Source organism: Mustela nivalis, assembly GCF_964662115.1.
Source record: "Mustela nivalis genome assembly, chromosome: 3".
Taxonomy (NCBI): Eukaryota; Metazoa; Chordata; class Mammalia; order Carnivora; family Mustelidae; genus Mustela; species Mustela nivalis.
Genome location: NC_139022.1, coordinates 104,409,025 through 104,432,317, shown reverse-complemented (window position 1 = coordinate 104,432,317; position 23,293 = coordinate 104,409,025). Strand labels below are relative to the sequence as shown.

At 53.9% G+C, this 23,293-nt stretch overlaps 1 protein-coding gene across 4 annotated transcripts in view; it reads left to right on the top strand.

The window, feature by feature from the left end:
• Nucleotides 1–23,293, top strand: part of PSD2 (pleckstrin and Sec7 domain containing 2) — a 55,120-nt gene that overhangs the window by 977 nt on the left and 30,850 nt on the right. For 2 of the 4 annotated variants that reach the window (XM_082725451.1, XM_082725449.1), the window contains exons 1-3: nucleotides 5,588–5,944; nucleotides 19,276–19,694; nucleotides 22,765–23,223. In XM_082725451.1, coding sequence (XP_082581577.1) covers nucleotides 19,321–19,694; nucleotides 22,765–23,223 — 833 coding nt within the window. In that variant the 5' untranslated portion in view covers nucleotides 5,588–5,944; nucleotides 19,276–19,320. Of the gene's footprint in view, nucleotides 1–5,587; nucleotides 5,945–19,275; nucleotides 19,695–22,764; nucleotides 23,224–23,293 lie in introns of those variants that run through there. The other 2 variants (XM_082725452.1, XM_082725450.1) reach the window with 1 other exon arrangement.

The following is a 23,293-nucleotide window of genomic DNA, read 5'->3' as shown; positions in this document are numbered from 1 at the left end:
GGATTTTGTCCACTAGCCCTGGACTAGTGCTGGCAGGGCCCTGTTTGCTGGGTGGTGGGGGTAGGACAGGCAACTCTTGGAGGTTGAGCAGTCTCCCCTGTCCTTTCCCTCCTGCCCCTGGCGTTGCTCTTCTCCTGAAGACCTTCCAGCATCTCAGGCCTGCTCAGCTGTTGTGGCCTTTTCCCCACGTGTCCTTCACTTGGCTGCAAGCCCAAATCTCTGCTGTCCGCAGGTCCCGCTTATATCCTCCCACTCATTCCTTCATTCATCCGTGCATTCAGCAAGTATGTATTGAGCTCCAACAACACTCCAGGCCCGTGCTTGATGCTAGGGGATCCAGCAGTAGCAAGACCCAGTTCCTGTCCTTTGGAGTTCAAAGTCTGGGGAGGTAGTAGGTAGGAGACTCCTAAAACTCGTATTTAAAAATTGATCTCATTTCGTGATGATTAGGGTGAAGCAGACAAGTCGCTTGCTCTTGGAAGCTCAACCTACAGGGGTGTTTCCTCTGGGAAATCATCTGATAGGCTGTGAGCTGCGGAAGGAGGGACTTTGTCTGGGCCCGCCCCTCTCCTCCAGCAGCCTGGCACAGGACAGGCAGGAGTTGCCCAGTAAAGGTTTGTTGAACATATGGGTGAATCTTCATCGTCCTGGCCACGGGATGGCCAGTGAGAATGGCTTTTCCTCCCCACACTCCCTCTCAGCTAACATAGAAGTCTTAGGTAATGTGGGGGATTATACAGAGAAGATCCCGAGGTTCCGAGGATTCCACCCGAGGCCTCTGTGGCTTCCCGTTTTCCCCTCACCGCAACAGCTTCCCTAACGTGGGTTCCGTCACACGTGTCCTCAGGCATGGATCTGACCATGACCTCTCATCCATCCGTTCTTTGGCTTTATCACCCTTTGAGTGCCTACTGTATGCTAGCTCTGGGCTCTGGAAGAAGTGGGAACCCAGAGAAGAGTGGGAAGGGTCCTTAGCCTTATGGACTATCCAGTCTGGACAGTAATGGCACAGTGAGGTGTGCTGTGATGGGGGAGATGGTGGTGCTGTGTGAGCCCAGAGGGCATGTGCCCAGTCTGGGGACCCATCCTTAGCAAGGCCTCCTCTGGCCACTTGGCTGAAGGTGCTCCCACTCTTCTAGCTAGGGGTCGTCACATCCCCATTTTCTTTTTTTCAGAGTACATATTAGTATCTGTAGTTATTTTCTTTCTTTATCTGCTGGTGTGCTCATTATCTGAGCGTTTTCCCGAGTACATGCTATGTGCCAGGCAATGTTCTAGTCCCTGGGTGTACAGAGGTGAACAGATTTCCAGCTCTCCTGGAGCTTACAGTCTAGTGATGATAGTAGTGGTAAGAAAGACAGATAATAACCAGAATAAGCAAGTAGGTATGTAGGATATAAATCTATGTTCTGGAGGAAAAACAAGCAGGCCAAGGGGAGACTGGTGGTATTTTAGGCAGAGAGCTGAAGGAGGTGAGGAGTAAGCCATGCAGCTGCCTGGGGGAGGAGTTTCAGGTAGAGGGCATAGCAAGTGCAAAGGCCCTGAGGTGGGAATGAGCCTGATGTTTTAGAGGATCAGTGAGGAGGCCCCTGTGGCTAGAAAGGAGTGAGGTCAGACAGGTAGTGGGGCCCAGATCATGTAGGAACCTGTAGTCATTGTAAGGCTTTGCTTTAACTCTTAGTGACATGTTGGGAATATCAGTAGTGGGATGGGGTGCAAGCAGGGGGACCACTGAGAAGACGACAATAACAATCCTGGTGAGAGGCGATGGTGGCTGCTGCCAGCTGATGGGCAGTGGACAACTGGAGATGTGTTTTGAAAGTAGATCTCATAGGGAATCAGCTGAAAAGGTTACAAGGTACAGGCAGGGATACTGGAGGGCAACAGGCATCCTGGAAGCCAGCAGGAGGAACTGTTTCAAGGAGGGAGGGTGATCTAGTGTGGCAGATTCTGCCAATAAGTTAAGATGAGGTATGAGAATTGACTTTTGGATTTGACATCACAGTGGTCACTAGGGACCAGGCCCCGGTCAGTATATCTAGTCCCTTTGTACAAACAGGAGAGAGAGGCAGCTCTTCTAGGTGGACCCAGTGTGCAGGCACACAAAAGGGAGATACCTCAGTGTAAAAGAAAAGGTGTCTCTTCCCAGCATGATGTAGCCTTGTACCGGGCACAGCTGGATTTCTGCTCCTTCTCCGCCCCTTATGGACCCCAGGTGCCTTGGCACAGTGTCCAACCTGTACATCTGTACTCATTAGCTGTGTTGGTGACCTTGAGGAACAGCGTCAGTGGAATAAGTGTGGGTGAGAGGATGAGAGTCAGATGGAAGTGAGTTCAAGAGAGAATGGGAAAGAAATTGGAGAGCATGGACAACTTCTTCAAAGAGCTTTGCTGTAATGGGGGAAAACGAATGGCCCAATAGCTCGAAGGGGCTGGAGAGTTGGGAGGAATTAGCAAGAGAGAGTGAATTAAGAGAAGGCATCTTAGGCAGGGGACCAGCATAAGCAAAGTGAGGTTATTAGAAATGGTTGTGGTGTCTAAGGTGGGTGGGGTCCTAGAGCATCACATTTGAAGTGTGAGGTGTCAAGAGAGAACACTGGACAGGTGGGCTGGAGGCTTTATCTTGGGGGCAAAGGGGCACGGGCAGGGTTGGAGCGTAGCTGGGTGCACAGCAGGTGCTCACTGAGTCCTCCAGGATTGGCCTGCAGAATCCCGACCCAGCCTCTCATTCCCTGGCCTCAGTCTACCAGCTGGAAGATGGGAGCCCTGGGTGTTGCAGGAGCTCTCTGGGCCAAACCCCCTCTGGACCCATATGCCTTTCTCCTGGTGCCGGGTCTCGGGTCCTGGCCTCTTTTCTTCCCTGGATGCACCACTCTGTTCGGGGTGAGGAAGAGGAGGAGGCCCTGCCTGGGTCTGGGAAGGCAGGAGGTCAGGTAGAGGCCTCCCCCTGGCAGGCTGTGCTGGGCTGCATGGGCTGGGAACTGGGCCCCTTGCCTCTGTTCAGCCTCTAGCACCTGCCTTCCTGAGAATCACCTTCAGGTGGGCAGGGAAAGGTCAGGGAGAAGGAAAGGGTGTCACTTGGAGGAAGCGGGAGAAGCTGCTGCTTCTTTTTTGCGCTGGAGGGAGGCTGAGGAATGTAGTGCTTTTAGCTGAAACTGTACTCTTCCAGGAGGCGAAAGTAGCTATAAGGGAAAGTAGCTACACAGTAAATCTCTCTCTTGTGTCCAGTGCTCCTATCACACAGAGGCCATCCGTGGGCTCGTGACAGCCCTTCAAGCCCTTTGGGCTAGTTGCACATTACATGGTTAAGTGAGATTCAGGGAGGAGATCTAGCTGCCTGTGGTTGCACAGCTAGGAAGCCACAAGGTTAGATCAGAACCCAGGCCTCTGGCCCTGGCCAGCTCGTGCCCAGTGCAACAGGCTCCCAGAGCTGCCTATCATGGGGAGCAGACCCAGGCGAGGGATGGGGTTCTGTGGCAAATGAAGCAGGGAGACAGCTCTATCTCCCTCCCTGCCTCCTTTCTTTCCTTCCACATAGAGGTATCTATCACATTAGGTACTGAGCATACCTTGTGAACAAGAAAGACCTTGCTTTCAGGGGGCTCACAGTCCATCTAGGTGGACAGAGAGTAAACAATTATTCCATGAGCAAGTCCCTCATTACAGCTGGAATAACCACAGCTGGAATAACCCAGGTCTTGGGTGGGTGGGCGGGCACTGAGCATAACAGCTCCTTTCATCCCACCCCAGCCCCACAAGAGAGGGATATTACCATCCTTACTGCATAGTTGAGGAAGTGGAGGCTCAGAAATTTTGTCCAGCTGTGACTTGAGGTCATGGGTCCTGAGCATGGGGAATGTGGAAACAGCCCTGTGACTCCTTCTTTGCCCATGGTTCCTGTTGGTTGCCCCCCATCCCTACCTACAGGTAGCAGAGGGCAGAAGGTTAGAGGGCAGGACAGCATGGAAACCATGTTCCCTCTGTGCCCTCCAAAAAGATCCTGGGCACTTGAAATAGAGTGGCCCCCTTGTTTCTGGGCTCTGTGGCAATCTCCTCGGGTTTGATGGGCAGCAAAGAGTTGTGGGCCGAGTGGTTTCTCAACTGCCGAGCTGCGTCTACAGGATCAGACCACCTGGAACCTTAAGCAAGCTGCCAGTACTTTTGGTTTCAGCTTTCTCATCTGTAAAATGGTTTATAGGATTGTTCTGAGGGTTAAATGTAACACATGGAAGGCATGTACTGTGGACTCTGGCACATGGTGGATGTACAGTTAATAATGAAGGTGTCACCATGTCACCATGGTTGGTGACACCCCAGCTTCAGCTGCGGCCCTGCTTGAAGAGGGAGGAGACTAATCACAGCTTGTACCTTGCATCTCCAATTACTCCATCCTGCACAGCTTAGACACCCCTAATAGATCAGCAAATCCTCTCCCTCTCTCACCCTCTGCTCCCTAAGAAGAGGGCCCGTAATTCTGCGTGTGTATGGGTAAAAAGAAGGTCAGAGAAAGCTTCTTTGGGAAAGGGGCATTTAAGCAGGAATTTGAGGCCTGGGTAGGAGTTCAACAGGCACAGCAGGATCAAGGCCTGACCAGACAGAGGGTGGAACATCTGCAAAGATCTAGAGATGGCAAGGAGCCCAGTGCAGTGAACAGCTCCTGGGGCCGGAGTGGAAGGAAAGTTGTAGAAAGTGGCTTTCTGTGGTAGGGCTGACTCTACCCTGATCTCCCTCTTTAGTGGAACTGGACCTGCTCACCCTCCCCTGTTCCCACAGCTTCTGGTCTCTGTAGATCCCTACAGGTGGGGGCCCATTATTACCTATGTGAGAGGTGACTTCTTGCCTTGCAGGAGATTCAAGGCTAGGAAGTCCTTCTGGGTGTCTAGTCCAGGTGCATTCCTCTCACATTTGTTCTTCAGAGCTAGGATCCTGGGCGGGGTGGGGGGGTGTCTTTAAGGTGGTGATCAGCATGAGGGGAACTGTGGGGCAGGTCCTGCGGAGATGGTTTACACAGCCCACAGCATCTGTATCTCTCTGCCTAGGCAGCCTATCCCCCTGACCTGGTGCTGGGAGTCTGCATTCTTGATTGGATCCACCCTTCCCCTCTTCCTCCCTCAGGTTCTCTCTGCTTTGTCTGATCTTCTGTCCTCACCCCCCCTTCTCACCCCATGGCTCAGGTCTGTCTGTCCCTCTGTCTCAGTAGGTAGGTAGGTAGGGCAGGCTCAGTTTACCGATCTCTGAGATGGTCCACCTCTTCCCCCACCCCAGGTAGGATGTCTCCAGGCTTGTGTGGGGAGAGGAGGGCAAAGAGTTAGTGGAGGAACAGACCTTTGGAGCAGGACAAGGACCTGTTTCCTCCTTCAGTTGGAGGAGGGCTGAGCCAAGCCTGAGGGTCTGAGGCTAAGGGTCCTGCAGTGCAGGGTGGGGGGAGCGGTGGCTGGGTCTGACCCAGGGTTAGAGGACAGCTGGGGCCCCGCTGGGCGAGGGGGGGCTGGTGCGGAACCTCGCAACGCTCCCCTCCCCCACTTTCTTAAAGGGCCGGGGCGCGGGGCTGCACAGGGAAGGGGCTGGCCACACCCTCCCTGGCCGGGTCAGGGCACACAGTGGGGACCTGGGGGCGGAGGTGTGGCTGGCGGGCTAGCCAGAGTGGCCGCTGTCGCCTCGGGCTTTGCTCCCGCTACCCGCCCGCCTGCAGTTCCCCCGCCCTTCCCCGCCCTTCCCGCTCCTCCCTCCCTCCTTCTCTCCTTCCTTCCCTTCCCTCCCTCCTGCCGTCCGTCCCCCCATCTCTGCTCAGCTTCTCCAACAGCCTCGGCTCTGACACCTGAAGGGACTGAAGCGGGCGCGGGGAGTCCCGACAGGCGGAGGCGGAGCGGGACGGTCAGTCCGGCAGAGGCCTCCGCATGGCACCGCCGTGAGAGGCTGGACCCAGCGACTGGGACCAGGAGCGGTAAGTGGGGCCGCGGGGCCACCCGGTCCCAAGGGCCCTCGTTCCCGGGACCCCGTCTCTCCCAAAGTGGGGTTGGGGGCCAGGTGGGGTTGCTGGGGGGAAACGCATGCTGGAGGGCGCCGCCCTCCGCCCTCCATGCCCGCCGGGGTCTGCTAACAAAGCTACATTTTGAGATCAATTCCGTGGCGGCTGGAGCATCCGAAGGATACGGTTGTCATGGAGATGGGGCTGGGAGAGGAAGCCCGGGGATGGCCAGGTCTGGGCCAGGGAGAGGGGGGGCCACCAGAGAACCCCAGGCCAGCCTGCAGGGCCAGTCAGGGCCAGGCGGGGTGATTGCCTTTTGGGCTCTGCCTGCCGATCCCCCCCTTTTGTATAATCTGAGCTACATGTGTGTGTTGATGGGGTGCCAATGGCAGCTTGGTGGCAGGGGACCCAGGGGGTTGGGTGGTTGCCGGGGCCTGCTGGCAGCTACCTTTACCACGGAGCAGCTTTGAGGATTTATTTCTGTTTCCAGTTTCCTAACTTTGACAGCCTGGCTTGTCGGCCAGACCTTCCTTCCCAGCTCTGGACTCTGCTGCTAGAAAGGGGGCTTGTGTGGGGGCGTGGCAGGCAGCGGACAAGGCTGAGAAGGCCCATAATGGCCGTGGCAGCCGCAGGGAGGGAGGGGTCCTTAGAGCCCGCTGCTGGGCTGGGTTGGGGCAGGGAATCCAGATGTGGGGACCACCCTGCCCAGCTGGACCCCTCCTAAGAGGAGGTATTCTGACTGTTGCTGTCCCTGGAGAAATCTGGGGACTCCCTGAATCAGAGCTAGGGACATTGTCTCCACTCAGGCCCCCCCCCCCACCCCCGGGGGAAGCACTGCCCCAGCCTACCCCTTTGTCTTGGGGCCATCTTGGGGGGGGGAGACCCTGGAAGGAAACTAGGAACAGAAGCAGTAGCCACAATGGAAGTGGGTCTGAAATTCTTCGCAGGCTCAGGATAAGCCAGGCTGAGCTTGGTGGGTGGGTGAATGGAGAGCAGGGAGAGGGCTCAGGGTTTGTCCAGGGCAGATGGGCAGCCTGGGTCTAAGGAGAGGCATTTGAACTTTCTTAGGTTTCCCTAACTCCTTCCAGACCCAGCATGCAAGAGCAACTTATTGGGGGGTATTCAGGCAGCTTGAAGGAGAGAGGGTAAGGGGCATTGTGACTACCTCCAAGCCCAACCCCTATCCCTGAGCAAATACAGCCATTCTCCATCCCCATCTGGAAGGTTAGAAGCCCTGCCTCCCAGGGAAGCTACAAGTTCTGTGACCTGGGATCTCTGAATCAATAAGATGGGCCAGCTGCCCTCCCCTGCTCACCTCCTATCTCTGGAGGAGGGACCTGCCCACCCAAGAGCTCCCTCTCTCCAATGTATAGGGAGATATACTGAGAGCAGTGAGAGGGTCTCTGAGCGGGGGACATGACCCTGCTGAGCTTCCGTATATAGAGCACTTCCACTGGCTAAGTACTCTCATTCAACCGGCTTTAGAGGGAGATACTGCTAGTATTCATTCCCATTTTGTGGAGGTGGATACTGAAGCTCAGGGAGAAGTTGCCTGTTCAGCGTCACTTAGTAAGTGGCAGAATGAGGATTTGTACCTAAGCAGAATGGTTTGCTGCTTGGACCTCTGTCCCCAGTCTCATTTTCTTCTTCTCTGAGATGCAAGTTAGGAGGGAGGTGACTGCGTGCCTTTCCGTCTGGAGCAAGGGAGTGACCTTGGGGGAGACTGAGGCACTAAGTTAGGGTCTTCTAGAGAGGTGGGATCAAGGCATTCCCATTCAGGACATTTGCTTGCAGGAAAATGACACTGGCTCCCATGACGGAAGATGTTCTAGACATCCTTTGCCAGATGGTCTTTTCCAGGAAAATCTGTTTTGAGCGGCATCTTATGTCTGGGGCTCCATATTTAGACTGGCTCCTCATACAGGAGGATACACTCAGACTGTCGCCCCTTGAGGGGTGTTTGGGGGGAGTGGTGAGCCTGGGCTGCACCTGGCTTCTTGCCACAGCTCAGGCAGAGGTAGGGCAGGGCTGCCTTGCTGGTCTCCCTGGGACCTGGTTGTTTCCTATAGGGCCCTCGTCCTTCCTTCTAAGTGTGTCTGCTCGCTGGTAAGTCTTCCTTGGGAGCTGACCTTTTTAGGTGGTGAGCCACTCCAGGGCTGTGCCTGCCTGGCCCCAGCTGACCCTAGCATCCAGCCATGGCCTGCTGGAATGCAGGACTGCCTCTCTGCCTTGTGTCCAGGCAAGTGGGTCCTTGAGCTTCCCTCTTTGGAGTGTGTCCCTCCACTCTTTTCCTTCCCCACTAATTTTTTGTCTCATCACACCTGGTAGTGCAATGAACATCCACTTATATACCCTTCCCCTAGAGACCTAGATCTACCCACTGTTGACATTTTACTGACGTTTGTGTTTCTCTCTCTGAATCTTTTGAAAGTAAGTTGCAGATACCCTAACACTTCACCTCTGAATAATCCAGCATGAGTTTCTTGAGACGAGGACGTTTTTCTACATAATGACTATATATTGTCATACTCAAGAAGTTTAACCATGATAAAGTTTAACCTAGTATGTAATCCATACTCGAATTCTTCTTGTTGTACCAGTAATGTCCTTTATAGCTGTTTTAAAAACAAATTTTGTTCAAGGATCACACATCACAGTTAGTTATGTCTCCTTTGATCTGGAACGATTGCCCTGCCTTCCCTCCCCTGCCCCGGTCTTTTGTCACGTTGTCATTTTTAATTGACACTCTTCCTATAGAATGTCCCACATTCTGAATTTGTCTTGTTGCCTCCTCACGAGTAGATCCACCTTAAACATTTGTTGGCAAGAGTATCCCATAGGCGATGTTTGCCTCCTTCTCAGTGCTTCTCTCATCAGGAGTCCTATAATAGGCGGTCAGCTAAGTGAGGTCACTTGGTTAAAGAATCCCTTTGTTTCACTCCATTCCTCTCTCTTTCCACTTCCAGAAGCTTCACCCACCTGGTCATCCACACACCAGGTCAGCAAAACTGACTGAGCTCGTACTTCAGACCACGTACTGGAGAAGGGTGATTCAGCAGTCACTGATGAGGCCTTCAAGGATCTCCCAACCTCAGGGGTGGTATGGGGGTGAGCCACAACTGGGGGCAGGAAGTAGTGAGGGGCAAGGTGATGGAGGGGTCCAAGAGAGGAAGAAAGGGAGTGGGGCCTGGAATGTGGGCTGATGAGCTGGCCCTTTCTCCAAAGAACTGGGAGCCACCAAGGTCTTCAGAGAGGAGAGTAATGGGACAGGTGTGTGTGAAGAAGATGGAGGGGAATTGGCAGGGCCAGTGTGGTGGATAAGGACCAGTCCGACTGCCATGACGTGGCCCAGGACGAGAGGGCGGGCACTGAATTTGGGGCTGCTCTGTATGGCATGTAGAGGGAATGCATGGTGGGAATGGAGTTGGTGGTGCTGTGGCCCTGCCGGGACCTGGATGTGGCAGGAGGGAGGTGGAGAGGAGGATAAGGAGAGATGGAGGAGGCCAAAAAAACAGGCACTGGCATCTGACTCGACGTCGGGAGCTGTGTTGTGATGGCCTGGGAAGGGTGACAGAGGATGAAGTTTTGAGTATGTGGGATCCACGTTACTCTTCAGGTCAGAGGAATGGTGTATGGGAAGCTCATTCCTCAGGTGCTGGTGGCCGCCTGTGGCCGCCCTCTCAGAAGCTCATTTTGGGATGAGGGCAGAGGAAAGGCCACTCATGACTCACAGCAGGGAATGGGTGGGGGCTTTCAGGCACCAACAGGGGAGGGAGATTGAGCACCGGCCCAGGGCCACTCTAAAATTCAGAATAACGCCTTCTGTGTGGATCCCCAACTCCCTTACCTCATTTACTTCTTCATGCCTTTTTTTTTTTTTTTAAAGATTTTATTTATTTATTTGACAGAGAGAGACACAGCAAGAGAGGGAACACAAGCAGGGGGAGTGGGAGAGGGAGAAGCAGACTCCCCACTGAGCAGGGAGCCCAATGTGGGGTTTGATCTCAGGACCCTGGGACCATGACCCAAGCCGAAGGCAGACACTTAACCGTCTGAACCACCCAGGTGCCCCTTCTTCACACTTTCTTGGTGAAACCCCAGCCCTGGTTAAATCCAACGTTCAGCCACCCAGCCCGCCCTACATCTGCCCCTGAACAGCTGAGCAGGGCTGAGAAAATCCACAACCCAGACCTGTCTCACTTGAAATTGCCTCAAAACTGTGAGCTTCAGGTGAATCCTTAGCGCTGTCTGGCATTCCCACCATAGGTCCTGAGGCCATCTCCTTTCCCACTATCAGCTGACTATTTCACACTTTGTCTGCTACCCTCAATCCTTGCTCCTCATTCTCCATCCTCCCTCTCAGCTGATGATCCTGCTCCCTACTTCTTTGAGAAAACAGAAGCAATAGGGACTTTCTCAGACTTGCAGTGTGACATTCTACCGGCTCCTGCCCCCATGGCTCTCCTGCTTCCTGTCCCTGGGGGTGAGGCCTTCTCTGGTTAAGGTTGCCCCTCTCCTTGTACACTATACACTGTCCCCCACTGTGCCTGCTCGAGGGCATTGCTGCAGCCAGGGCCCCCTCCTGCCTTGTCAGTTCCTTCCATACTGGATCCTTCCATCAGTAGACCCTTGCTCTTGTTTCTTCTGTCTTACAAGGTGGCTCTCTTGTGTTCTCCGTCCAGCAGCTGCTGCATCTCTACTCTCCTTCGTAGCCAAGCTCCCCAGAAGGGTTGTTAGGACTCATTATCTCCTGGTCCTCTCCTTCCACTCTCTCTCTAGACTCCACTCCAACTGGGCTTTCACTCCGTTCTGCTGACTGCTTTTCTCAAGGTCACCATGGACCTCCATGTTGCTACCCTCAGTGGCCAAGTCTCAGTCCCCATCTGAAGCATCTGACACATTCAGTTTCTCCCAATTCCTGAAATATTCTCTTTGACTTCCAACATATCCTTTCTTGTTTGCCTCTGGCCTCGTGGTTGATCCTACTCAGTTTCCTTCTGCTCTGCCCCGCCCCCACCTCTGCACATGGCGGTGTCCCAGGACTCAGTCCCTGCACGGCCCGTTGTCTCCCTCTACTTCCACTCCTGTGCCGACCTCATCCGTTCCTGTGGCTACACCTTCCCACGTGCTGCCAGTTCACACATTTGTACCCCCAATTTTGAGCTGTCTTCTGAGCTCCAGTAGCTTTTTTAACATCTCAACTGTCGTGTCTCATAGACCCTTCAAACTCAACTTGTCCAAAGCGGAGATCCCGATCTTCCTCCCTAGACCTGCTCTGTCCAGTCTTCCCCATCTCAGGAATGGCTCTGAGCTCCCCAGAGCTCAGGGCCCAGATGCTGTTGTCATTCCTGACTCCTCTCTTTCTCTCCTACCCCTTTGTGCTTGCCATCACCCCATGTGCTTGCCATCAAGGTGTGAGGCTGTTGACCAGGTCCCACATCTTCTGGCAGTGGGCTATGGCTGAATAGGAGGGACTCTCTCAATGATGGATTCAGACGGTCACAGTGGAACGGCCTCCTATAGCCCATTTCACACCTGCTGGCTTCATGCACATGCTGCTTGCCTTTATCCTGCCTCAAGGAGACCACAACCTTGGTCAGACCCTGTGCTGAAGTCCTAAAGCAGAGACAGGAACAGGTGAGGAGAGGGGGAGAGGAGGATGACAGGGTACCCTGTAGGGGTGGGGTCAAGTGGGGCAACAGCATTATGAGGTTGGGGAGGGGGTGGGGGAAAGGTCAGAGGGGAAGATGCAGAGAGATAGAGGGGTTTTGGGGGGGTGGGGGCAGACAGAATGTGAGGATCTAGGGAATAGGAGTTAAATAAAACTTGGGCAGAGAGAAAGGAGGATGAGGTTTCTTGGTTCATTTCTCCTGGCTGTTGAGCCAGACTGGGGGCTGGGGTGGGCAGCGGCTGCTTAGAGACGGAGGCCCCAGATCCACCCTCAGGCGTGTTAGCTGACGCAGGGATGACTGGGAGGACTTTGCTTGCTTAGTCCATTATAGTTCTTGGTGTTCTGCTCTCGGTCTGCGGGCTCATGGGTCAAATGGGGCTCAAGAAGCTGAGTGAGGGGCGCCTGGGTGGCTCAGTGGGTTAAGCCGCTGCCTTCGGCTCAGGTCATGATCTCAGGGTCCTGGGATCGAGTCCCGCATCGGGCTCTCTGCTCAGCAGGGAGCCTGCTTCCCTTCCTCTCTCTCTGCCTGCCTCTCTGCCTACTTGTGATCTCTCTCTGTCAAATAAATAAATAAAATCTTTAAAAAAAAAAAAAAAAAAAAAAGAAGCTGAGTGAGTCCCAGGTATCCTATGAAGCTTCAGGAAGACGGAGCAATGGCCGGTCTCTTAGCCAGAGCAGCCGAGTCCCTTGTTGTCCCAGATAGCAGAGGGCTCATCCCCCCAGCTGGAAGCCACCTGGGGATTGAGCCCCAGCTATAAACTTGACTTGGGATTTGACAGCAGACAGGAATTTCATCAGGGTTGAGAGGCCTCCAAACTGGTATGCAGATGTATGCAAATGCTAAGCAAAGGAGGGTGCCAAGTGGCTGGTGGGTGGGGAGAGAAGCACGTTGTTGTTGGAAGATGTCAAGGAAGGACCTTTGCAGAGCTGGGCCCAGAGGCCCCTGAGAATCCCAGCAGGCTGAGGGGTACATGCAGATAAGATGCAAATGTGCACCCGGCCCTGGGGACCTCTGCCTACCCAACCATGAGAAAGAGAAGGCCGTCCAGATGCTCACTACTCAAGGCAAAGCTGGTTCCCCAAGGGCCCAAACTGAGTGGAAGAAAGCATGGTGATGCTGGGCTCCTTGATAACCATGGGCTGGCACCCCCTTGAGGGGCTCAGTCATATTTTCGGGGAAGTCCGGGGCCCTGGCCCTGCACCTGCACCTAGAGTTGCTCTTCTGCCTTGAGGTGGACATGAGCAGGGAGCCTCGCCTGGGGTTGGGAGTGTTGGTGGTGCCAGACTGGAGGGGCCTCACCTGCTTCAGGTAAGGGTGGGGCACTTTATCTGGCCAGCCTCCTGGGCCCCAGATTGAACCCTTCTCCTGCCTCCACCCTCAGGCTGGGCCCCTGAAGCCCTTGCCTTGGAAGCCACTTGACAGGCTGCCAGGAGCCAGTGTCTGCAGGGCCCACCGAACATCCTGTGCTGTTCTTCTGCACATTCCATCCCTAGTGAGGGCAGCCCACCCTTTCCTCTGCAGCCTGAGAGGGTTCTGGGAAGCAATGATTGCCACCTCTCCCTGAGCACTTGTGCCTGGCTCTGAGCTGAGTGCTGCACCCACACCATCTCTGCAGCCCTGCGAGGCAGATGCTCTTAGCACCCCGCATTTTACAGAGGAGGGTGCTGAAGCTCAGAGAGGTGGGCAGCTTTCCCGAGGTCACAGAGCCTGTGGACAGCAGAGCTGGGGGTTGAAGGCAGGTCTTCCTGACTGTACAGTTAGGACACTGACCCACTGTCCTGGACTCCCAGTCTGAGACCCTTTTGCTGTATGAGGTGCTCCAAGTTGGGCAGACACAGTGGGTTTGGAGGGATTAAGGTCACCTTGAGGAATGGAGGCAGGGAGGTTCCCAAGACTCCTGGGTAGACAACCCCTTCCTATTATCCTGGTTATTCTGCCTGCCCCAAGCAGTTGGGACATTAAGAGGCATGTCACCAGGCTGGTCTGTGCCTAGAGACAGTGCTTAGAGCTCTGACTTCCAGACTCCTTGACTGGCAGAGGCTTAGGGGGCAAACATGGTGAGCATGGGGGACAGGGTCTCCACCGAGGGGTCTGCCTGTGAGCTTCCCGGTGTCAGTGGCCCAGCCCTTTCCTGGGGGAGTCCTGGAGCTTAACTGGGGCCTCATGAATAGCACGGGACACAACTGGCCAAAGCCCATTCTGAGCACTTAGCACACGCCAGCTCTTTTCACTGATCATCTTATTTAAGATGATACATTTCGTGTATGTGTGACAATCTCAGCTCATGTGCAAAAATCTGGGTAAGCTAGGGAGTCCATGTAGTAAGAGTTCTGGGAAGGATAGTGGGACTAATGGGGATGTCCACAGTGGGCTCCCAATGGGCATGGAATAGCTCTGACAATGAAAGGCTTCCAGCATTTCCTTTGCCTTGCAAGTAGCCCTTGCTTGTACTTGAACTCACTGTGAGTGTCCAGTGTGCAGAGGTGGGAGATCTTCAAAGACTGTCCCTTTTGTGGAGTTCATACCCAAGGCATATGGATGGGCTTCAGGGGTCCTTGAGCCTCTCAAAAATACTCAAAATGTTGTGCACATATGTGGGAGTCTGGGTAGGATCCACAGCGCCATCATATGATCAAAGTCCAAGACTTGGCAATGGTTTGGAATCTCTGACGTATACGGGGAAATGAGGCCAGAGAGCGGTTTCATTTCCCCAAACTCTGCTAGCACCTTGGAGGCAAAACCCGAGTCTCAGATTTGTTTCAATAATGACATTCCAGAATGATTTTCTCTGATCCCTCTCCCGTCTATGTTTAGCCTGCCTGGCCTCTAAGTACCCTTGGACATTCCACAGGCTCTTAGATTTTGCCTGGTCTCGGTAGTACTTAACACGATGGGTTCCCCACCTCAGTTCTGCCTCCTACATCCCCATTTCTACCAAGTGGGCCTGTATTCCCCCATCTCCTCCCAAACCCATGCAGTCACCTGATGCTACTAGGTCAGTGTGGGTGCCTATCTTCCCCATCCCCCACCCTAACCCGAAGCAATGAGTTGTCTGTTTTTGGCTCTTGGCTTCTCTCAAGGCAGAATGATTTTAATCCCAGCTGCCCAGTGATGTCAGTCTAGCTGGCCTGAACCTATCCCTAGGCCTGTGGGCTCCTCATCTCTACCCCATCACCTAGGGGTATGCAGGGTAGACATGAGGGGCTGCCCAGCTCCCTTCATGTGTGTTTGTATGTGTGTGCATGTATGTTTGTGCCCCAAAATGCATGCACCATATACTTGCTCACAGACATACACACAGGCCTCAGTACCCATGCATTCTCCCCTCTATCTTGTAGAGGTGTCAGGCCCTGGAACATTCTTTGCTGGGCACCCTGCTCCAGACCTTTCCTTGGGCTTCCCATAGTCCCTGGTTTGGATCTCTACATGGAATTCACCACACAAGGTATCCCTGTGACAGTCCAATGTCATTCCAAGCAGAATGCCAGCCTTACCTCTTTCTAGCTTTGTGACCCTAAGCATATTCCTCAACGTCTCTTAGCCCCTGCCCATAATAGTGATGATGAAAATCTCCAGGTTGCTCATTCATCAAATATTTAAAAGAGCGCCTGCTGTTTGCCAGACTTGGTGCTAGGTTCTGGGGGAGGTGGTGAACGTGACCCAGCCCCCACCCTCCTGAACTTACATCCTACTGAGGGAGATGGCAGGAAATAAGGAAGAAAATAGAAAAAGGAGTTTCAGTTCTGCTAAGTGATGCTTGGCAGATCGGATGCTCAGTGGAGGAGTGTGAGAGTACAGGGTGCTGAGAGAGGGCCTCTCTGAGGAGGCAGGATTGGAGTTGAGCCCCAAGTGACAGGAGAGGCAGTCATTTAGAGATCTAGGGAAAGCGCATTCTAGGCCAAGGGTACAGCTGGTGCAAAGGCCCTGAGGTGGGAATGAGCTCAGGGAGCAGAAAGAAGGCCAGTGTGGCTGATGGGGTGGGGGATGGGGAGAGGGCAGTGAACCAGCTTAGACAAGGCTTTTTTAGGCCATGCTAAGGAGGATGAATTCTAATTGAAGTGCAGTGGGAGACATTGGAGGGTTACGAGTGAGAGAAGGATATAATGTGATTTGTGTTTTGACAGTTCATTCAGGCTGCCATGGGGAGAGTGAGGAGGGGGACAAGGTTGTCTTAGGCACAGCTGAGACCCAGAAAGTGGCTGGTTTGGCATTTAGCCCTGGCCCTGCCAGTGTTCCATTATTATCTTGGGTCCACCTTAGTTGGAGCTGAAAAAGATGCCACTGATCCCAAGGTCATCTCAAGGGCAATGGGTAGTAGGAGCCCCTGCTTGGAGCAGGGCCTGGTTTATGCTGAGAGAGGATGCAGGGGATCTAGCCACTGCCAGCCTGTCATTTGTAGGCTTCTGCTTGGGATCAGTGCCTTGTGGCCCAGCTGCATTTCCTCCCTTGGTCTTGCCAGCAGGGTTGGAGGGGGCAGGGTCACTGCTTCGGTAGAGTCTCCTGCTTGAATATTTGAGCCCTTGATCTTGTGGGAGGATCTGACAGAGGGCCTGGGAAACTGTGGGCTCCTCCTGCATCTCCAGCCAATCCAGGTACAGAAGGAAGCTATCCCTGAGTTGTAGAGCCAGCTCCTCAACTGTGTAATCTTGGGCACAGCCTTTCCTGGTTCTGTGCCTCAGCATCTCCATTTGTCAAATGTAGTAGTGGGAAGAGTGGACCATAGCTACCTTTCCCCTTGATCCCTGTAGGGGTTTGTTCTTCCTTGGATTTCTGCTTTCTTTGCATTCATGATCTCAAGCTCTTCCACCAGCCCTCGGGAAGGAGGAGAGCAGAGGTGATGCTCCCATTCTGAAGATGGGTTCATAAAGGCCAGAGGGGACAGTGAGGCATCTCAGGGCACATGATGGTTCAGAGTGAAGGCTTGGGGTATTGTTTCACACCTCTGACCCGAAGCCCCCCTTTATGCACCCCTCTCTTGGGCTCAGAAAGAGAGGGGGTGTTCTGGCTCAGCTATTTCTGGGCTTAGCTGGCCCTCAGCCCAGGCAGGGACTCTGGGCCCCCCGCCCAGAGAAGCTCAATGCTGCCCCTTGTCTGCCCACCCCCTGAAACTGAGGACACGGCCCAGTGCCCGGTGTTGGCAGAACCTCTATCCCACTCCCAGCTGCAGGAGGACAAGGCAGGGCAGGTAGGGTTGGAGCCAGCCTGAGGCAGCTGCTGAAAGTTGGGGGGTAAAATAGGGGCCTCCCAAGATGTCCTTAGTTTGTTTATAACCTTGGCTTTGGGGTTGGTGTAGCATGAGCATAAGGGGAAACCATTTATGCTTTCAAATCCCAGCCTTCACTGGGACCTCAGACAGAGCCCTGACCAAAGGGAGGTACTTGGTCCTGCTGAGCTCAGCCTCCATGTGTGGGTGTGGGAGCTTGAGGCACCCTGGTGGAATTGGGTTGGAGCCTTGTGCCCCACATCCAATGGGCATCCAGGCCCCTGGGCCAGAAAGCAGGCCAGAGGACTAGAACTCCGGCAGCAAGCCAGAAGTCCCCACTCTCCCTCCTCTCTCCTTTAGAAATGCTCCCCCCACCCAGAAATCTCAGCTGAGGAGATGACCTCCTGTTCTCCCCACTCCCAGCACACAACCGGAGGGAGCAGACTGAAATAGCAGCTGCAGCAGCAGGGATTTAGGGCAGACCAGACGGAACCCTTACTTAGTGCCGAGCCCCTTGGGGTCCCTGGCGTCCTAGGATCAGGGCCCAGATAGTCTACTGCCTGGATCTTTATGAGGTTTTTGTTGTTGTTGTTGTTGTTTTAATCTGTAGATGTTTTTTTGTTGCTCTTTTGTTTGCTTGTTTATTTGTTTTTAAGTAAAATCTTACACTCCTGCCATCTTCAGAACTCTAGGAGAAATGCTCAGAGTGGTGGGTGGAGGCCCCAGATCCCTGTTTACCCTGTTCTCTTTTCTCCATGTGTGAAAATCTAGGGTTCAATGAATCTTAAGTGGGCCTGTGGTGGCAGATATCCCCTCCGGGGCCTGGAAACCCCCAGAGAAGAAGACTGACCTTCCTATCCAGGCTCATCTTCTCTATGTGGGAAGTTCCTCTTGGAGTCTAACTCATGGTTTTTTTTTTTAAAGGAATAAAAGATTGCCATATCTGATCCCTGTAGGTTCTGGTTTAGGAGGTTTGGGGTGAAGGCCTTATCTATTTTAACCAGTTCCTCAGGCGACACTTCAGACCAGGCAAGTAGAAGAATGGGTCTCACTTAAATTATTACTGCAGTATTTGCAACTTGTTCTGTTGCAGCCCAGAAGGCTGACCAGTCTCTCTCCTCCAGACTCCCCTGAAACCTGGACCCTTTCTTCAGAAGAGCCTGGGAGTATTGGGGGGAAGCTGAGGCCTGAAGAAGGAAAGAAGGAAGTTGTTTGGAGGGAATGGTCTGTATCCCCGGAAACAAAGGTCATGGGGTGGGGTGAGGTGATACAGAAATAGCCTAGGGGCTAGGTGGGGCCAGGGGCAGAGACAGGGTTGAGGGGGAGCTAGAACTAGCCCATTGCATCTGTCCTCTTGTCTGAGATTAGCTTGGGCTGCAAGCCTCTGGGAATTGTGGGCTGGTTTTGATCAGCTTTAAAAGGGGATAGGGATGGAGATAACAGCTAAAAATGCATCTCCTCATTTTAAGAGGAGGTACAGACCCAAAGAAGGGCAGAGGGGAGTGGGGGCAGGCTTGGCTGGGGTGGTAAGGAGGCCCAACCTGGACCCACATGGGGTCACTCAGTGAGTTGGGCAGAGCAGGGCCCAGCTCCCCTTCCGGTGCTCTCCCCAGAATGTTCCATGGCATCCCTCTTCAAGGCTGGGTGAGCTCTGGGGGCCCCGGTGTGGAGGGGATCCCCAGGTCCCACTCCTCCTTTCTCCTCGCACAGCCAGGGCTCTGGGCGCTGGACAGAGAAGACAAGCCGACTGTGTAGGTGAGGGTCCTGGGTGGCGGCTCACCCTCCCAGCACCCTGGACAGCGCCTCATGCTGGGCCTGGGATGGCTGCCCTGGGCCCTCAGGTTGGTTTCTCTGGGTTGGCGTCAGGTTCTGATGAAGCTGCACTTCTGTTGACTTCCTTGTCTCCTTTCTTAAATCTCCCTCTGAAGGCAGCCCCAGCTTATTTCCCTCCATTCACCCACAGATTCACTCTTCTCTGGCTCCTGGAATCAGGGTGAGAACTTGGAAAGAAACAAGGGGACCAGCTGCTGTCAGCCTGGAGTTTTGCTTACCTCATACACAGGCAGGAAAGGGAGGGGGTTTGGAGAAGTCCTGGACCCTTTCCTAGTTCCTCCCAACCTGGATTTTTCTCACAGGGCTTTGGTGGATTCTGGAGGGCACAACAGAGACAAGTAAGAGGTAACAGGGAAGGCAGGACTGGGCACACAGGATGAATGCAGCTCAGGGGAGAGATGAGCTGGCCTGAGTGGTACTGTTGCCCTAAGGTGCCATAGCCTAACCCGTATTCCAGCCAGGAGGTCCTGAGAAGATCGTCTCGCCATCCTCCTGTCCCCAGGCAGGCTGCTCAGTGCTGGTCGTGCTGGGTTTTAGACCCCTCGGCACCTGTCCTGTCTGACTCACCTCTTCATCTCTTCATTCCCCTCCGGGTCTAGGGGAGTTCCAGGAGCAGTCAGCACGGGGAGGAAGTAGTGGCAGCCATGGATGAGAATAAGCTTCCGTCTGTACTACCTGGGGAAAGTGGTGCTGCCTGGGACCCCAGCTTGGAGTCCGAGGAAGAACCTGGGGTCCAGAATGGAATGGCATACAGCCAGGACCTGAACAGTAGCTACAACAGCCCAGCGCATGAGATGAGGGGCACTCTGGTGGACACTGAGGAACCCATACAGGGCCCGGACATAGCTCTCCATGGTCTCAGCCTTGGCCTTTCCTTCACAAATGGCCTAGTTCTGGGGCCAGACTCAAATATTCTGGAAGATTCTACAGAGTCCAGGCCCTGGAGGGCTGGTGGGCTGGCAGAGGGGGACAATGTTTCCAAGAATCTCTGTCTGGACACTGAGGACACTCAGCTGGGGTAAGTGGGGTCTTGGGTTGGGGGCTCACTACATTTAGCTGTTCCAGTGCTATGTGGCCTGGGTCTAACCACTTAGCCTCTTAGGTGCTTGTTTTTCTCCTCCATACAATGGGAATTTCATGTCCCTGTTTTGTCCAGCTTCTGAGTGTTTTGGAAGGATAGAGCCATTAGATTTCAAAAGCCAGCAGACCTGTTGTGCCTTCCACCCCCAAAGCCTCCCAAACCATCATGGGCTGTATCCATATGGGGTTGGAGGACCACACACCACCCTCCATCCCAGGCTGGGCAGTAGAGTTGAGTTCCAAAATGCTTTGACGTGGAAGGTCATCTGGTCCATCCCTCTGTTTCCTGGAGATGAAGATCTCCCAATTCTGTAACTGACCTCAAAAAAGTAGACTTTGTGGGTTAATCCCTGCCATCTGCCCCTCACTTGAGTGCCCTCTGGAGGTTCTACCAGGAATCTCACTTCAGTCCTACTTAATGCAGTTACAGTCCCATTTCTATTATCCTCCGTAGGAGACGGAGAAACCTTCATGTCTTGGAGGTGCTAGTTGGGTGGGGGTGGGTGGGAGTGGTGGGGATGGGACAGGAAATGTCTAGAAGACCTCAGGGTGGGCTAAGAAAAGCAAAGTCTTAGTGTGGTACAGAAGTCTTATTGTGCACAGTTGTGGGCCCTGGCCTGGACAAGCAAGTATGCATAGGTGGCATGCATATTTCTGTTTGGCCTGTGCATTGTTGTGGGTATAGGAATGTGTGAACACATGGATATGCATGGGTTTGTGTGGTTTTGTGTGTGTGTCTGGGGGAGGTTGTGTGTGCCTGGCCTGTGCATCTGTGGGTACACACTTGGGTCAGCATGTCCAGGTCTGGGGCTGAGTGTGGCTAGCTTTGTGGATAGGAATGGAAGTATGTGAGGCTGGGTGCCTGCATGTACCAGGTATCCTCTGGCTGGGAGTGTTTCCATCCAGAAAGGTCCTAGGACAGCCACTTGGCTCGCAGTGGGGTGCACACAAGGGTCTGGGGCTTCTTGGAGCATACTATTTGTGTTTATGTGGTGTATTTATTGGGGATGGCTGAAGGTAGGGGCAGATGGAAGTTTGGAGATTAGGCTAATGGTCTTTAAGCCTCTGTCAGGACCACCTCTCAGGTCTGCTCTGGTGCATGAGAAGGTGGGAGGTAGTGGGATGGGGGAGACCATTCAGGCTCTGACAGTGAGATGAGAGCTCCCCCAAGGGCAGAGATCTGTATTATTCAGATGTCTCTGGAACCTAGCATAGGCCTAGCAGAGGTCCCTTTGCTGGGCAGGTGTCTGGCATCTGCTCTGGTAACCAGGGCAGTGACCCTTATGTTCCTTCCCTGTTCCTGGAGGTCACCAGAGACAACTCCACCCCAGCTTACTTCCAGGTATCCTGCTACTTCTTAGATTCTTGCCCTCCTCTCCACTTGCTTCTCCAGCAAGAGAAGGCCTAATGAGGCTCAGATCTCAATCTGCTGGAACTGGGCAGGGGGCAGCGGGCTGGGACTCCAGTTCCTCTCTCAGGTCAGTATGCTTTTGCAGGGAACACAGTAGGACCACATCTCAGACTTGGGGTCCAAGGAGGTGTCTGAGGGGAGAGGGTACTTCCCAGTCCTCCAAATAGAGCTTGGACTCTCTGAGGCCGCAGGGGCTGGGAGAAGCAGTGTGTGGCCGATCCGCAGGGGGAATGAGGGGTGTGCCACTTTGCAAGGGCGGACCTTGATGTATCTGAAATGGGCTGGACTCAGCCTGCTTCTTCCTTTGGGTCTCTTCTCCTCGCTGTCTCTATGTTCTGTCTCTCTCTCTATCTCTTCCTCTCTGTTTCTCTTTTTCTCAGTCTATTTCTTGTCTTATTTTTCTTCCTCTCTCTCTCTTTTTCTTCTTGTGGCTCTTTTGTTCAATCCCTCTTGATCTTGCTGTTTTTCAGTGTCTCCTCTTCCTTACCTGTCTTCCCTATGTATCTCCCCAGTGGGTAAGATTCTTCCCGGGATGCCTCAGTTTACCTCTGTGTGTTCTGTTCTAGGTGCTGGGAATACTTCAGTGAACAGAACATACAAAAATTCCTACTATGATGGAGCTCAGGGTCTGGGGGGGATAGACAATAAATTGTGAAAGTAATAATTATATAGTATGTAGAAAGGGGGGTAAGTGCTTTGGAAAAAAAATCAAGTAGGAAAAAAGGGCTGAGGTGTTTGGAGGTGGGTCCCAATTATAAAGAGGGTACTCAGGGCAGACCTCATGGAGAAAGGGTGAGGAAGGAGGGCTTCAGCATGAGGGAAGAGCCCTATGGCAGAGGAATTGCCAGCCCAGGCCTTTTGCAGGGACAGGTCAAGGTCCTGTGGTGGTTTCTGCGCACTGGGAGGCCAGGGGGCTGATAAATACCTGTAGGTTCACCCCGCCCGCCGTTCATCAGGGTTTACTGAGCACAGATTGTGTGCTGGCTATTCCCTGGCCTTGTGAGGGGTGGGACTGGGGAACAGATGGGAAATGCTGACAGGGGCTGGCAGCTAGGGAGGAGATATCCTGAGGATGGAGGATGAGGAGAGGGGCCAGTGAGGTGGGTAATGTGTTCCTGCCTTCCTCAGTCTCTCTGAGGAGGTGATATTAAGGCCAAGCCTGAGAGTTACAGTGTGGTCGGCTAAGCTGAGAGCCTCTCAGGCTGTGGGGATGGCAAAGTTTTGACCGAGCATGACCCTAGTTGTGATGGGGGATACCCGCGTGGCTCTGGGAAGCCTGGAGGCAGCAGCCCCTGGGCCACAGTGGAGGGAAAGGCCTCCCATTCATTCATTTAGCAAATAAATGATGCCTACTCTGGGCCAGAGACAGGGTGGGCACTGAGGAGGACCACGCCCATCCTTTTGCATTGCTGTACCTTAGCACGCAGCCCAGCATCTGGTGTCTTGTGCCCAGGAAATCTGGGCTGAAAGAATAAACAGGACACCATCCATGCCTGAGCCTGCCCCCGTGGAGCTCCCAGATGTGGATGGGTGCCATCCTAGCCCATGGAAAGGGAGGCCTCCTGGCAGCATGGTGACTGGTCCTTGTATCCCACAGGCTGGGTGGCCCGGGAGAGCCGGATGTGCGGGATGGCTTCAGTGCCACGTTTGAGAAGATCGTGGAGTCAGATCTGCTTCGGGGAACCCAGTACAGCAGCCTTGACTCCCTGGATGTGTTGAGCCTCACGGATGAGAGTGACAGTTGCGTCAGCTTTGAGGCCCCCCTAACACCTCTCATCCAACAGCGGGCCCGTGATAGCCCCGAGCCAGGGCCCAGCTTAGGCACTGGGGACATGGGGACTGAGGGGGACATGGGAGCAGCTGGTGGTGATGGGGAGCTGGGCAGCCCCCTGCGATGCTCCATCTCCAGCAGCCGATCAGAGAATGTCCTGAGCCGCCTGTCTCGCACAGCCGTGCCCAATGGCTTCCATGAAGACGGACCCCGGGGTCCAGATGGGGACGAGGAGGAGGAGGAGGAGGAGGAGGAGGACACAGACAAGTTGCTGAACTCAGCCAGGTGAGGTAGAGCCTATGCTGGGAACTGGGAGAAATGTTAGGCAGATGGGGAAACTGAGACCCAGAGCAGG